Below are 16882 nucleotides of genomic sequence, written 5' to 3'. Positions count from 1 at the left end.
CCTCTCTCGCCTTCTTCCCCTTCCACTCTCTCGCCTTCCCCTCCCCCTTCTCTATCGCCTGCCCTCCCCTCTCTCGCCTTCCCTCCCTCTCTCTCGGCCTTCCCTCCCCCTCTCTCTCGCCTTCCCTCCCCCTCTCTCGCCTTCCCTCCCCCTCTCTCGCCTTCCCTCCCCCTCTCTCGCCTTCCCTCCCCTCTCTCTCGCCTTCCCTCCCTCTCTCTCGCCTTCCCTCCCTCTCTCTCGCCCTTCCCTCCCCTCTCTCTCGCCTTCCCTCCCCCTCTCTCGCCTTCCCTCCCCCTCTCTCGCCTTCCCTCCCCCTCTCTCGCCTTCCCTCCCCCTCTCTCGCCTTCCCTCCCCCTCTCTCGCCTTCCCTCCCCTCTCTCTCGCCTTCCCTCTCTCTCTCTCTCGCCTTCCTCTCTCTCGCCTTCTCTCTCTCTGTCTCGCCTTCCCCTCTCTCTCTCTCTCTCTCGCCTTCCCCCCCCTCTCTCTCTCTCGCCTTCCCCCTCTCTCTCTCTCTCGCCTTCTCTCTCTCTGTCTCGCCTTCCCTCTCTCTCTCTCTCTCTCGCCTTCCCCCTCTCTCTCTCTCTCTCGCCTTCCTCTCTCTCCCTCTCGCCTTCCCTCTCTCCTCGCCTTCCCTCTCTCTCTCTCTCTCTCTCTCGCTTTCCCTCTCCCTCTCCCTCTCGCCTTCCCTCTCTCTCTCGCCTTCCCTCTCTCTCGCCTTACCCCTCTCTCTCGCCTTACCTCTCTCTCTCTCTCTCTCTCTCGCCTTACCTCTCTCTCTCTCGCCTTACCTCTCTCTCTCGCCTTACCTCTCTCTCTCTCTCTCTCGCCTTACCTCTCTCTCTCTCTCTCTCGCCTTACCTCTCTCTCTCTCGCCTTACCTCTCTCTCTCTCGCTTCTTACCTCTCTCTCTCTCTCTCTCTCTCTCTCTCTCTCTCTCTCGCCTTACCTCTCTCTCTCTCTCGCCTTCCCTCCCTCTCTCGCCTTCCCTCCCCCTCTCTCGCCTTCCCTCCCTCTCTCTCGCCTTCCCTCCCTCTCTCTCGCCTTCCCTCCCTCTCTCTCGCCTTCCCTCCCTCTCTCTCGCCTTCCCCCTCCCTCTCTCGCCTTCCTCCCTCTCTCTCGCCTTCCCTCCCTCTCTCTCGCCTTCCCTCCCCCTCTCTCGCCTTCCCTCCCCCTCTCTCGCCTTACCCTCTCTCTTTTTCTCTCTCTCTCTCTCTCTCTCTCTCTCTCTCCTCTCTCTCTCTCTCTCCTCTCTCTCTCTCCTTCCCTCTCTCTCTCTCTCTCTCACCTCTCTCTCTCGCCTTCTCTCTCTCTGTCTCGCCTTCCCCCTCTCTCTCGCCTTCCCTCTCTCTCTCTCGCCTTCCCTCTCTCTCTCGTCTTCCCTCTCTCTCTCGCCTTCCCTCTCTCTCTCGCCTTCCCTCTCTCTCTCGCTCTCTCTCGCCTTCCCTCCTCTCTCTCGCCTTCCCTCCCCCTCTCTCGCCTTCCCTCCCTCTCTCTCGCCTTCCCTCCCTCTCTCTCGCCTTCCCTCCCTCTCTCTCGCCTTCCCTCCCTCTCTCTCGCCTTCCCGCCCTCTCTCCCGCCCTCTCTCCCGCCCTCTCTCTCCCGCCCTCTCTCCCGCCCTCTCTCCCGCCCTCTCTCCCGCCCTCTCTCCCGCCCTCTCTCCCGCCCTCTCTCCCGCCCTCTCTCCCGCCTCTCTCCCGCCCTCTCTCCCGCCCTCTCTCCCGCCCTCTCTCCCGCCCTCTCTCCCGCCCTCTCTCCCGCCCTCTCTCCCGCCCTCTCTCCCGCCCTCTCTCCCGCCCTCTCTCCCGCCCTCTCTCCCGCCCTCTCTCCCGCCCTCTCTCCCGCCCTCTCTCCCGCCCTCTCTCCCGCCCTCTCTCCCGCCCTCTCTCCCGCCCTCTCTCCCGCCCTCTCTCCCGCCTCTCTCCCGCCCTCTCTCCCGCCCTCTCTCCCGCCCTCTCTCCCGCCCTCTCCTCCCGCCCTCTCTCCCGCCCTCTCTCCCGCCCTCTCTCCCGCCCTCTCTCCCGCCCTCTCTCCCGCCCTCTCTCCCGCCTCTCTCCCGCCCTCTCTCCCGCCCTCTCTCTCCCGCCCTCTCTCCCGCCCTCTCTCCCGCCCCTCTCCTCCCGCCCTCTCTCCCGCCCTCTCTCCCGCCCTCTCTCCCGCCCTCTCTCCCGCCCTCTCTCCCGCCCCTCTCTCCCGCCCTCTCTCCCGCCCTCTCTCCCGCCCTCTCTCCCGCCCTCTCTCCCGCCCTCTCTCCCGCCCTCTCTCCCGCCCTCTCTCCCGCCCTCTCTCCCGCCCTCTCTCCCGCCTCTCCCGCCCTCACTCTCTCGCTCGTTTGCCTCTGCCGCCCCCTGGGCCCAGTGCAGTGAGAGCCTGGCCGACCGGGAATATAGCACTGTGTGTTTTTATGTGCTATTGACTAAATGCACTATGTTTCTCCACTGCTGGTTTCTGGATGAATGATCACTTTCTGAGCCTAGGTGGCACTAGTTGATGTGAAAACAAAACATTTTGTATAATCATGCACCTCTCCATTTCATGGAGGAATCTTTTGTTTCTCTTTAAAAGCACCCTTGTTAAATACTATTAAATTCCCCTCTTGATTTTGCATTCATTTTCCTGTTTTTTTTTCTTTTCCTTTCTCCTTCCTGACTAGATTCCTAAAGGATATGAACCATTCATTCCCCCTGTAATCTTTACTTTGTAAGTCATTCAAAGCAGCTGTCATATCTCCAAGATGTCACAATACCATTTTTAAAACTGTTTAATGATGCATTGTTAGAGCCTTATTCTGGAGAAAATGGCGGAATGTTGGGAGAATATATCATGTAACTGCAAAGAACAAAGAAAATTACAGCACAGGAACAGGCCCTTCGGCCCTCCCAGCCTGCGCCGATCCAGATCCTTTATCTAAACCTGTCACCTATTTTCCAAGGAGCTACTTCCCTCTGTTCCCCGCCCGTTCATAAATCTGTCTAGATGCATCTTAAATGATGCTATTGTGCCCGCCTCTACCACCTCCGCTGGCAAAGCATTCCAGGCACCCACCACCCTCTGCGTAAAAAAACGTTCTCCCCCTCACCTTAAAATCGTGACCCCTTATAATTGACACCCCCACTCTTGGAAAAAGCTTGTTGCTATCCACCTGCCCATATCTCTCAATTTTATAGACCTCAATCAGGTCCCCCCTCAACCTCTGTCTTTCCAACGAAAACAATCCTAATCTACTCGACCTTTCTTCATAGCTAGCACCCTCCATACCAGGCAACATCCTGGTGAACCTCCTCTGCACCCTCTCTAAAGCATCCACATCCTTCTGGTAATGTGGCGACCAGAACTGCACGCAGTATTCCAAATGTGACCTAACCAAAGTCCTATACAACTGTAACATGACCTGCCGACTCTTGTACTCAATACCCCGCCTGATGAAGGCAAGCATGCTGTATGCCTTCTTGACCACTCTATCGACCTGCGTTGCCACCTTCAGGGTACAATGGACCTGAACTCCCAGATCTTTCTGTACATCAATTTTCCCCAGGACTCTTCCATTGACCGTATAGTCCGCTCTTGAATTAGATCTTCCAAAATGCATCACCTCGCATTTGCCTGGATTGAAATCCATCTGCCATTTCTCTGCCCAACTCTCCAAACTATTTATATTTTGCTGTATTCTCTGACGGTCCTCGTCGCTATCTGCAACTCCACCAATCTTAGTATCATCTGCAAACTTGCTAATCAGACCACCTATACCTTCGTCCAGATCATTTATGTATATCACAAACAACAGTGGTCCGAGCACGGATCCCTGTGGAACACCACTAGTCACCTTTCTCCATTTTGAGACACTCCTTCCACCACTACTCTGTCTCCTGTTGCCCAGCCAGTTCTTTATCCATCTAGCTAGTACACCTGAACCCCATGCAACTTCATTTTTTCCATCAACCTGCCATGGGAAACTTTATCAAACGTCTTACAGAAGTCCATGTATATGACATCGACTGCCCTTCCCTCATCAATTAACTGTCACTTCATCAAAGAATTCTATTAGGTTTGTAAGACATGATCTTCCCCTGCACAAAACCATGCTGCCTATCACTGATAAGTCTATTTTCTTCCAATGTGAATAGATCCTATCCTCAGTATCTTCTCCAACAGTTTGCCTACCACTGACGTCAAGCTCACGGGTCTATAATTCCCTGGATTATCCCTGCTACCCTTCTTAAACAAAGGGACAACATTAGCAATTCTCCAGTCCTCCGGGACCTCACCCGTGATCAAGGATGCTGCAAAGATATCTGTTAAGGCCCCAGCTATTTCGCCCCTCGCTTCCCTCAGTGACCTGGCTTAGGTCCCATCCGGACCTGGGGACTTGTCCACCTTAATGCCTTTTAGAATACCCAAAACTTCCCCCTTCCTTATGCCGACTTGACCTAGATTATTTAAACATCCATCCTTAGCCTCAACATCAGTCATGTCCCTCTCCTTGGTGAATACCGATGCAAAGTACTCATTAAGAATCTCACCCATTTCCTCTGACTCCATGCATAAATTCCCTCTTTTGTCTTTGAGTGGGCCAATCCTTTCTCTAGCTACCCTCTTGCTCCTTATATACGAATAAAAGGCTTTGGGATTTTCCTTAACCCTGTTAGCCAAAGATATTTCACGACCCCTTTTAGCCCTCTTTATTGCACGTTTGAGATTTGTCCTACTTTCCCGATATTCCTCCAAAGCATCAGATTTAAGTCAGCACGGTAGCATTGTGGATAGCACAATTGCTTCACAGCTCCAGGGTCCCAGGTTCGATTCCGGCTTGAGTCACTGTCTGTGTGGAGTCTGCACATCCTCCCCGTGTGTGCGTGGGTTTCCTCCGGGTGCACCGGTTTCCTCCCACAGTCCAAAGATGTGCAGGTTAGATGGATTGACCATGATAAATTGCCCTTAGTGTCCAAAATTGCCCTTAGTGTTGGATGGGGCTACTGGATTATGGGGATAGGGTGGAGGTGTTGACCTTGGGTACGGTGCTCTTTCCAAGAGCCGGTGCAGACTCGATGGGCCGAATGGCCTCCTTCTGCCATGTAAATTCTATGATAAGTCGCCTAGATCTTATGTATGCTTCCTTTTTCATCTTCGCTAGTCTCACAATTTCACCCGTCATCCATGGTTCCCTAATCTTGCCATTTCTATCCCTCATTTTCACAGGGACATGTCTGTCCTGCACTCTAATCAACCTTTCCTTAAAAGACTCCCACATTTCAAATGTGGATTTACCCTTAAACAACTGCTCCCAATCGACATTCCCTCGTTCCTGCCGAATTTTGTTATACTTGGCCTTTCCCCAATTTAGCACTCTTCCTTTCGGACCACTGTCGTCTTTGTCCATGAGTATTCTAAAACTTACGGAATTGTGATCGTTATTCCCAAAGTAATCACCAACTGAAACTTTAACCACCTGGCCGGGATCATTCCCCAAAACCAGGTCCAGCATGGCCCCGTCCCGAGTTGGACTATTTACATACTGCTCTTAAAAAAAACTCTCCTGGATGCTCCTTACAAATTCTGCTCCATCTACCCCTCCAACACTACACATTGTCCCATTCAATGTTGGGGAAGTTAAAATCTCCCATCACACCCACCCTATTGCTCCTACATTTTTCTATAATCTGTCTACATATTTGTACCTCTACTTCACGCTCGCTTTTGGGAGGCCTGTAGTAAAGTCCCAACAATGTTAGTGCACCCTTCCTATTTCTTAGCTCTACCCATGTTGCCTCAGTGTTCGAATCCTCCATCGTGCCCTCCTTAATCATAGCTGTGATATCGTCTCTGACCAGTAATGCAACTCCTCCACCCCTTTTACCTCCCTCTCTATCCCTCCTGAAGCATCTATACCCTGGGATATTTAGTTGCCAGTCTTGCCCTTCCCTCAACCAAGTCTCCGTAATACCAATAACATAATATTCCCAGGTATTAATCCAAGCCCTAAGATCATCTGCCTTCCCTGCTGCACTTCTCGCATTAAAACAAATGCACCTCAGACCACCTGTCCCTTTGCGTTCATCGTCTCTTCCCTGTCTACTCTTCCCCTTAGTCACCTTGAGTTTATTATCTAGTACCTTACTGGCTTTAGTTGCTGCCTCTTTACTGACCTCTAACTTCCTAATCTGGTTCCCAGTCCCCTGCCACATTAGTTTAAAACCTCCCCAACAGTGTTAGCAAAAGCACTCCCTCGGACATTGGTTCCAGTCCTGCCCTGGTATAGACCATCCGATTTGTAATGGTCCCACCGCCCCCAGAACCTGTTCCAATGTCCCAAAAATCTGAACCCCTCCCTCCTGCACCATCTCTCAAGCCACGTATTCATTCTGACTATTCTTGAATTTCTACTCTGACTGTCTCGTGGCACTGGTAGCAATCCTGAGATTACTACCTTTGAGGTCCTACTTTTTAACTTGAATCTCCTAACTCTCTAAATTCTGATTGTAGGACTTCACCCTGTTTTTTTTTATACCTATATCATTGGTGCCTATATGCACCATGACAACTGGCTGTTCACCCTCCCCCTTCAGTATGCCCTGCAGCCGATCTGAGACATCCCTGACCCGTGCACCTGGGAGGCAACATACCATTCGGGAGTCTCGTTTTCGACCACAGAAACGCCTGTCTACTTCTCTTACGATTGAATCCCCTATGACTATAGCCCTGCCAGTCTTTTTCCTGCCCTTCTGTGCAGCAGAGCCAGCCACTGTGCCATGAGCCTGGCTACTACTGCCTTCCCCTGGTGAGTCATCTCCCCTAGCAGTATCCAAAACGCTTTACCTGTTTTGGAGGGAGATGATTGCAGGGGACACCTGCACTGCCTTCCTGCTCTTTCTCTGCCTTTTGGTCACCCATTCCCTGTCTCCCTCACCAACTCTAATCTGAGGTGTGACTAACTCACTGAACGTGCTATCCACGACCTCCTCAGCATCGTGGATGCTCCAAAGTGAGTCCATCCACAGCTCCAGAGCCGTCATGTGATCTAACAGGATCTGCAGCTGGACACACTTCCTGCACATGAAGGAGCCAGGAGCATCGGCCGCGTCCCTGAACTCCCACATTGAGCACGAGGAGAATAACACGGGTCTGGGATCTCCTGCCATTTTTACGCTTTACCGTAACTGATTACAAATATAATAGCAACCGCCCAACTTAATAGAGGTAAAAATCAAACACTTAAGCACCTACCTGATTCCCAAGCTGCACTCCGGCTCGGTCTCTCCCGCTCCCGGAAATGAAGGCTGCTAGAACCTGGGGACAAGTTTAAACACCTACCTGAATCCCAAGCTGCACTCAGGCTCCCTCTCTCTCTCTCCCGCTCCCGGAACTTACTGATCTTGGCCCTTTTTGAATTACTGCTGTAAATTTCAGTGACCCGAGGCTGTAATTAGCTCATAATGTGGCCGTTGAGACTAGGTACTGCCTCCCCCTTGGTTCCTCATCTTGGCAAACCATTTGGAGTTAGCAAATGAAGATCAGATATCTCGGCTTGTGCCCTCAGACCTAGCAACTTTTTCAAAATGGCACAGCCAGGGAGGCGAAAGGGAGTGGGGAATGGCATGCTTTTGGCTACAGGTGGTATATAGATTTGGGAGAGAACCATTTGACAAATGTGCAGCAAAAATTTTTTTTAAAAAATCACTGCAGTTACTAACCATGTAGAAACATGGGCTAGTAAGGGGAGGGGAAACTTGGATTTGTGTTTTTCATATTTGTCTGGTATTGTGACATCTGCCCCATCCTTGCATTAACCTCTGTGTGGCTCATCTCACAGCTGGGTCTATCTCAGCACTCGTTAGAATTGAACATACTTTGAGGAGCTGCATTTCAACATGTGGGCATGCTTGGACTTCTTTCTGTCTGTGGTTTCAGCGACCCATGATTTTCTGCTGTAGTGTTGTAGTTCTATCTATCTCCATGATCAGGGCAAATCCGTTTATAATATCTGTATCCCTGCATCCTGGACTGTTGTCTTAATTTGGGAACCGTGTAGTTTCATTGTTTTGTAGCACTGATAGTTTTGTGTCCTGAATCTGGGCATGCTCAAAACAAGTGGTTGTATTTATGTATAATCTATCCATTCTTGGCTTGGGTTTGTTGATGTGTTTGCTGTTCAGAAAGTTACATCTACAAACTAGTTTATCCTATTTCATACAGAGTAGTGATTTTTTGAGATCGAGTGGAGCATCTTGGGTAGGTCCAATCCCGTCAGAATTGTTTTAATCACCTAATCCCTCCCAAATGGAGGTTACTGCCAGCACACTGAAATGGATGGTCTAAAGAACCTTTTACTAATACCAGTGCTGGTTAATTTAAATTATCATATTTATAATGAGTCTCTGCCACCTTGGAGGTGTAATGCTCTGGAAAGCTTGGGGTGAGCACTTCTACTCCATGGTCACTTGGGTGCCACGGGCACCCTCCATACCAACCTTTAAATCTGTGAATTAAAACCCTATATTTAATTTTACCTCTGAGTAATCCCCGGTGTGCATGGATTACAGAAGGCTCCCTCTATAACGGATCAATTACATGTCCTAATGTTCAACCTTTCAGCATAAACTTTCATCAATTTGACAGTGTACCTGCATCAACCATCACTAAATTGTCTGGCTGACCTGAAATTGTGAAGAGTCTTGTGCTTTGCATTTACCAGCAGTGAGACTACCAATAATTAATTTCACATGCAAGACCTATTGCTTTGCTTTGGATTAGTTTGAATCCCAGGTTCCAGAGATGAGAGCCGCACTAACCTAGTGATGTCCAGACCTATTATATCAGTTGTACCTAATCTTGTAGATTCTGATGATGGGGAGCTGGTCTGCTTTTGCATGGTTCTTGACAATGCACTGCCTTCGCTTGGCAAATGGTTTTGAACATTGGACCTAATATAGTGCAAGAGGTGATGCACTGTGCTGCTACACACAATGCCTCTACTGTTTACGCTGTGGTTCGTTTAGTTGGTCTGATCTTTATGGCATCTCTGACCTAATTTTGAGCTAATTTCCTTTTTTGGCTAAACGTCGGCTGAAAGTCTGCAAAAGTATTTACGTTACAGCTGTGCAGTTTAGCAGCACTGGAGTTAAACCAGGGCGATAACCTATGTATTACAGAAATCCAATTGCTTACACCTGCGAAAGAAAATGATGATTACCACTTTAACCTATGCTTGTGCTGTTTTTTTTGGTGGAACAGTGCAACATTTATCAAACTCAGGACTTGGTGGCATTGGTGCAATCTACAGAATAGTGCAATCTCCAACTAACCTAGAGATGATGGTTAACCTAATAGTCCCAGCAACCATTGCTTTTCACAGTTGTGTTACACCATCCTGGGCTAGGACGTGGTAACTCCAACTCCCACCACCACCACTTTGACCTGGAGTGGCAACACAAATGAATTAATCAATAGCTCTTAGAAAAACAGCCAACGCCTTTGGCCGTTGGCTGCCCAATAATTGCAGTCACTAGGTTTGTAAATGTAAAAGCCTTTGTTTCAGATGGTGGTTTCTAGCACACCTTCCTTTACAGTAAGCGTGCAGGTCAAAGTTTCTGTTTGCAGCCTGTGACGATCTTTGCTATAGATTCATTCATTCGGGTTCTCTGCAGCTTCAGAAATACAGCTGTCCTGGAGAAAACAGCGAGAGAGAGTGAGCATGTCCTTCTGTCGTGTCTGGGGCTCAACTGCTCCCTGAGGTCTCTTGAGTATCATCCCACTGGGGTAGGATCCGGCTCGAGTGTGGCCTTGTAGCCAATTCATTGGCCACCAGCCAGTCAATCAAACTAAGTTCCACCCCCAATCTTTCTCTGGTGCCGAAAAGCCCAAGGTCTCCTGTTCAAAACTAGCAGACAAACCGTGTTCTTTCCTGTAAGACCACAAGACATAGAAGCAGAATTAGGCCACTCGGCCCATCGGGTCTGCTCCGCCATTCAATCATGGCTGATATTTCCTCATCCCCATTCTCCTGCCTTCTCCCCATAACGCCCGATCCCCTTATTGATCAAAAACCTATCTATCTTTGTTTTAAAGACACCCAGCAATTTGGCCTCCACAGCCTTCACTGGCAAAGAGTTCCACCGATCCACCACCCTCTGGCTGAAGAAATTCCTCCTCGTCTCTGTTTTAAAGGATCGTCCCTTTAGTCCGAGATTGTGTCCTCTGCTTCTAGTTTTTTCTACAAGTGGAAACATTCTCTCCACGTCCACTCTATCCAGGCCATGCAGTATCCTGTAAGTTTCAATAAGATCCCCCCTTATCCTTCTAAACTCCTAATGAGTACATACCCAGAGTCCTCAACCGTAACTTCTGAATTTCTCACTCCACCCTGCTGCTTGACTTAAAGACACATGTCCATTAATCATCCATGGATCAAAAATGATAATGAAAAAAAGGGGAAATAAGAGAATAAACAGGAAGGACCCTTATATTCTTGCCTTCCTAAAGGAATGAAGCATCATTCAGGGGCAGCACGGTGGCACAGTGGTTAGCATAGTTGCTTCACAGCTCCAGGGTCCCACGTTCGATTCCTGGCTTGGGTCACTGCCTGTGCGGAAGTCTGCACGTTCTTCCCGTGTCTGCGTGGGTTTCCTCCGGGTGCTCCGGTTTCCTACCACAGTCCAAAGATGTGCAGGTTAGGTGGATTGGCCATGATAAATTGCCTTTAGTGTCCAAAAAGGTTGGGTGGGGTTACGGGGATAGGGTGGAGGTGTGGACTTAAGTGGGGTGCTCTTTCCAGGGGCTGGTGCAGTCTCGATGGGCCGAATGGCCTCCTTCAGCACTATGTTCTGTGAGATCTATGAAATCATTTCATTGAGATATGCAAGACATAAATCGCAAACACATCCACCCAATCCATCCCCATTGTACAAGTTCCTGTCCCAGTCTCTACATTGGTAATTAGTCAGCCCGTAAACCTGCAACAAAACATCCGCAATCACATTATCCTTTCCGGGAATATATACAATTTTAACATTGAACTGTTGTAAAAATAAACGGCAACGGAATAGTCTTGAACTCCGGGTTTAAAACTTCTCTATAAACGCAAATGGATTATGGTCTGTATAAACTAAGCTTTGTTTATTGTCATTGGGTGGCACAGTGGTTAGCATTGCTGCATCACAGTCCCGAGACTAGTTCAATTCCAGCCTTGGGTCACTGGCTATGTGGAGTTTGTACGTTCTCCCCATGCTTGCATGAGTTTCCCTTGGTGCTCCGGTTTGCTCCCACAGTCCAAAGATGTATGGGGGTACAGTCCTTCAGCACTTTGAAGTATATGTCCAACACGGGAATCTGAAATTTATGCCCCGACATGGGAATCAACAAAGCTTTGTTTATACAGCCCATAATCCACTTACGTTTATAGAGAGGTTTAAAACTTGGAACGCAAGGTCATTCCGTTGGCAGTCTATTATTGCAACAGTTCAACTTTAAAATTGTACACCTTCCCAGAAAGGATAATGTAATTGCGGGTGTTTTGTCACGCGTTTACGGGCTGACTGGTTACCAACGTAAAGACTGGAAATGGAACTTGCTTAATAGGGATGGATTGAATGGATACGTGTTTGTGATTTAGACCTTCTAATGAAATGTTCGTGCCTTAATATTTCACTATTTTAGGGAAGGAGGTATGTATTCTCCTTATTCTCTTTTTTCCCCTTTTATTTTGTCAATATCATTTTTGATCCATGAGTGATTAATGGACATGTGTCATTAAGTCGAGCAGCAGAGAGAATGAGAAATTCAGACTTTACAGGAGGAAACACTTTGTTTGTCTTTGCTCATTTGAACAGAGGCTTCAGACTTTTCAGCACCAGAGGGAGATGGGGTCAGACTTTGTTTGATTGATTGATTAGCTAGTGGCCAATGAATTGGCCAAAACTCCATATTCTGCCTGGTAACAGGTGTTGATTGGATCCTATCCCAGTGGAATTGTTCTCGGAGAGCAGTTGAGTCCTAGACACAGAAAGACAAGGATCTGCTTTCCCTCCCTCTCCAGAAAGGCTGAGTGTGCTGTACTTCTGAAACTGGAAACCTGAATGAATCTACCTGAATAAAACCTCAAACTGAAAGCAAAGTTTGAAGAAGAGTAATCTGAAACACATTTCTTCCCCTTTGACTTATGATTTTTTAACCCTTTCTTCCCCGCTGTTTGTCTTGTGTGCGTAGAGTGTGGGGGCCAAGTTAAAGCAAGGATTTGGGAATTAGATAATTGATGATTTGTATTTGCTACATATTTCACTACAGTTCTTGTTATTAATAAAAAAATAATTGTGTTTACATTTACAAACCTGGTGACTGTAATTGTTGGGTAGCCAAGGGCCAAAGGCATGGGATATTTTTCAAAGAATTATTGGTTAATTCACTTGTGTTGTAACTGGGGGGAACGTGGGGCTGGAATTGACCGTGCACCAGCCCAGTGTGTCGTTACACTGGACAGAGTACGGTCTTTTCGCCAATTCATTGACCACCAGCTAATCAAACGTCCCACCCATCTCTCTCTCTGGTGCCATAAAAGCCTGGGGTCTCCTGTTTAAAACTAGCAGAGGCGAGCAGTGTTTCCCCCTGTAACTCCTGAATTCCTCACTCCTCTCTGCGACTTGACTTAAAGACACATGCCCATTAATCATCAATGGATCAAAAATGACGACGACAAAAATAAAAGAAAGTGGAAGTAATCAACTCTTACAGTTGCCATAGAGGTGCTCGGTGATTAACTGGTCAAAACACGTTGCTTAGTTGTAGTTTGAATTCTTGGTGTAAGTAACACTTGCCCCTCCTGCAGCAAGATTTGTCTTTAAGGTTTTGGAAACCATCCCATATTTCACTCTTGTTAGGCATCCTAACAATAGTTAAGCTGAGGTCAGACAGCTAGCTCTCTGAGTAAGCTGTTCAACATTCCCAGCCAAATAAATTCTTCCCAGGTAGCAATTCTAATATCTCCCCAGCTCCCAGATAAACTTCCGGAATGTATCAGTTGATGAGAATTCGGCTTGTGAAATAGACCGTGAGCAGCTGCTATTCCTGTTGTCTCACCATATGCACATCATTAGCTTGAATAATTGGGACTTATTAACTTATGTAACAAACTACAGAAAATGTTTCCCAAAGGTAGTGAATGACCCTTTAGAAGATGGTCTTAACCTGCTTTGGCTTGTGTGTTTACTCGACAAACTTTGTTTTCAATTTTTGGTTTTACTGTATATTGCAAACTCATTGTGTGAGAAATTCCACCCTGTGCTATTTTAACTGGTATTGATCCATTCCAAAGTAAGCTGGCTAATGTCCACGTTAAAGTAACTTACAGGCAGGTTAAGCTTTTATATATTGGTCATTTGTGGCCTCTCGTCCTCTTATTGTATCTTTTATTTGCTTATGCTTGAAGTATTGCATTCATCAGATGCTCCAACCATGTTGTCTGTTACTGATCTGAACATGGATGCAGTGTCAGAAATTTATAACCTATCAGTTCCCTTTCTCCTTTATGCTTTCTTGTGTTGCTGAATACAAATTCTCCAAAACCTTCTATTAAATACAGGTTTTAATAAATAATGCTGAAAGCATAATTTCTAACCTTCTGTTCATTTTCAGTTCTGCCTTCATGTGCTCTTCCAACTGAGGTTCTGTGTCAAGAGTTTGATTGCATCTACCCCAGTTTTTCCACAACCCAGCCAGCCCTACATTCAGTTCTTTTTTCCTCCTTTTGGGTTTTTGGGTAGGGCACTGGGTGGAGAGACATCAATTGTCTGATTATTAAGTTTGCCTGTCAGCTGACTTAGAATCTGGCTCGCTTCTCAGGATTGAAGAACAGTGAGGCCATAAGTGGAACATGGATTGGGGCAAATTGCCCGTGGCTTCAGTGGCTGGAATGCAACAGCTAACCTTTAGAAAGCTGCATGTATCTGTGAAAGCTGCTGCTGAGAATGCTGTAGCTGGTGTGTTTAGATGTGCTGCAATGAGTGAATTGATTGTCTTTCCTCTTGCCTCATTCCTTTCTGTGCAGGTGAAGAACCGAGTAAAGATGTGGTGCAAGATGTTGATGACGACAATCAGTGAGAAGACATGGCGAATGAGAAGACCCTGTCTGCCCCTCTCCTGTCCCTCCCCACAGTCCTAGTCCAAGCTGAGAACCAGTAAATTTGATGTTGGTGCTGGACCTCAGAATTAGCTATGTGCCCATTTGGGTTCCGAGGATTATTATTTTTTTTTTTTTAATTTTTATTTTTTACTTGTTTAAAATAAAATCTAAAAGCAATGCTGGCTCTCTATGGATGTTTAACTGGGACCTGCTTTCTTGACCAGATACCATAATTCTTGGAAATCTTTTTGAATAAATGTTCAATTCTACTTAATACAGCTTTGTGAATAATTGACGCCTGTACCTTTTTACCAATCGCGATCTGAGCAGTGAATTTGAATTGGTGGTCAATCATGAATCACAGTGACTTGACAACCGAGCCCCGCCCCTTGGTGTGCTGTGACCCCCTCTTTGCCCTTTAAATGTGTTGTGCGTTTACAACGCACCAAACCATCATATCCCTCTTAGCAACTGCATGCTCTTGGTTTGCTTTTCTTTTATTCCCCCAAAAATGTACTTGCATCAACCCGTGTGGCTAAACAAATAAAACTGTATTCTTTGTGAGCAGTTAAATAGCTTGCTCTTAAAAGTCTGTGAGCCTGATGTGCAGTGTTTTCCTTCAGTGCGTTACCCTGAAGATAGCAGATGACAGTTACAATCCATGGATAGTCCTTTGCTGTTTTTTTTGTCCACCCTGGCAGAGCAGGTCGTGTTTGAGCTGCTGTTAAAACCTGCATGCTTTAAAACAAGTTGTTTTTTTTCTCCTACCCACTCCTCCTCTTTCTCCCCTCCCCTTCCCTTCTCTTTCTCTTTGTTCAGTATGTGTAACTTGAAGCTAATTTGTACTACTGGATATATCTGACTGGAGCCACCGATACAGATCTGTATCCTTCTTACTGAAACACAGCATGGATTAATATTAAACTTAAATAAAAGAACCTAAATTAAGATCTCTCTTGCTGTTTATCCTGTCTGTGACTCTGCGTCGCCTGTTTGTTTTGCAGAAATTGAGAAGAGAGCACAGTGTATAGGCAGATTAATTGAAGGGAGGAGTATGTTGCTGTTCAATATCTTCCATGTGTCGTTGGTCTTTGGGTGCCAAAATTTGAAGCAAGATTGTGGGGAGTAAGAAAGGTTAGAGAACTTTGTTGTTTCAGAAAATGTTTGTTAAACTGACTTGCAGCAAATAATCTGCTGGAAAATTGGTACTTTCTCATATGGCAGTAGTTTTGGGTATTGGCATGATTTGAAGAATCCAGTGCAGTGTACCCTCACCATAATACAGTCGGGCTGGGTACATGGCTGATATTTTGAGAGGAAATAAATCCCCCCCCTGAAACTATTGGATCAGTGTTGCTTTCAGTTCTATCAATGTCAGCAGCCTTCAATACTTTGCAGAAAATATGATTCTTGAACATATACAGTGGAATCAGTTCTGTTCTCGTCCTAGGCCTCTGCACATCCATGGACTTTACAGCAGCAGATATTTGATTCCTTAGCTCAGGAAACCTATTGGCTTCAGCACTTCAGCCAGAAGCTATTGCTCCATATCCATTGATCCCTGCTACTTGTATGTGACGTCTGAGGTCATTATCTCTTCAGTCAGACAATTAGAAGCTTGGGCAGTGTCCTTCAAAATGACCTCTGAGTGCATTGCTTAATATGGTGTGGTTGTCCCTCTTTGAAATTGTTTATGGATCTAAGCTATCTGAATCAGACACCATAAGCCTATATCTCAAAATAAATGTTGAATTATAAAGGAAGCTTGTACTTCCCCATATAATAAATCCATTGAGAGAAAAAGGTTAAATAATGACTTGAGGGACAGATACAATGAGAGCACACCATTGAGTGCAGCACTTAGAGCTGTGCTCAATTGTTGAGCAAAATGTCTTCAAAAGCAAGCGGGTCACTTGATGGTTGGAGACCTTTTGCTTGCTGTTAGTTTCTAAGAATAAGGAGGCTGTTCCTGGTGGACAGATGGGAGTGCAGTGTGAGTAAAATAGAGCAAATTCAATGCACCAAGACTGTAGAGAACACACTGAAAAACACCCTGGGCCCAGCAAAAAATGCAAATGCTACTAGTTGGTCAAATGCATGCAAATATTTTTGAGGATGAAGGTTACCTGGCAAGGATGTTAGTTGGATATTTCATCGAGAGCCACTGGCGTCAAATATGTGGGAAATAATCTAAACTACTTAAACTGAGTAATAGGCAGGGGGAAAAAAAAATCAAAATATTCGGCAAGTGGAGGGAGCAGCACCAGAATTAGATATTGATTTTCAGGAAGAGTTCAGTTACAGATAATTTGATTTTATCTCTCTGAAACTTTCCAAGAGCTTTATGTAAGGAATTATCCAGAACTGAGGGGGGACCAGGGTCTAAAGACTGATATTGTTAAGTTAGGTAGAATTTACTTCTGTCTTTTAAGATGGAAAACAGAAGTTCTCACAATTTGGGAAATATTCTGGATAATTGGTCAGTGTTAAGAGTTGAGTTGTGTCTGGAAACTATAGACACAGCAAACTTAATATCAAATACGATAGTTAAAGGATTCATTTGGAAAATGGCTTTGGGAGTAAAGCCGGGCTTGGAAGGGGCAGCTAACATTGATGTAGGAAAGAGGTCACATTTGAACTGCTAATGTTTGACTATATTGGTGATGTGTAGATTGGAAAGTGCAGTTGAAATATTTAATTTTCAGAGAACTTAATGAGAGTCCATGATTTATGGCCCAGGTGATGACGTAGATTGGGGAGAGAAAGTGAGAACCTTCT

The 16882-nt window shown here is 46.6% G+C and overlaps 1 protein-coding gene across 1 annotated transcript in view; it reads left to right on the top strand.

The window, feature by feature from the left end:
- The window catches only part of ywhae1 (tyrosine 3-monooxygenase/tryptophan 5-monooxygenase activation protein, epsilon polypeptide 1), a 58614-nt gene extending 43562 nt beyond the window's left edge, over nucleotides 1-15052 (top strand). The window contains exon 6 of the mRNA XM_072470000.1: nucleotides 14030-15052. Within this exon, the coding sequence (XP_072326101.1) occupies nucleotides 14030-14082 (53 nt within the window). The 3' untranslated portion in view covers nucleotides 14083-15052. The remainder of the gene's footprint in view (nucleotides 1-14029) is intronic.
- The last annotated feature ends 1830 nt before the right edge of the window (nucleotides 15053-16882 follow it).

The sequence above is a fragment of the Scyliorhinus torazame genome, chromosome 12 (assembly GCF_047496885.1).
Source record: "Scyliorhinus torazame isolate Kashiwa2021f chromosome 12, sScyTor2.1, whole genome shotgun sequence".
NCBI lineage: Eukaryota > Metazoa > Chordata > Chondrichthyes > Carcharhiniformes > Scyliorhinidae > Scyliorhinus > Scyliorhinus torazame.
Note: the sequence above shows the minus strand (reverse complement) of the source record. Positions and strands in the feature narration are given on the sequence as shown.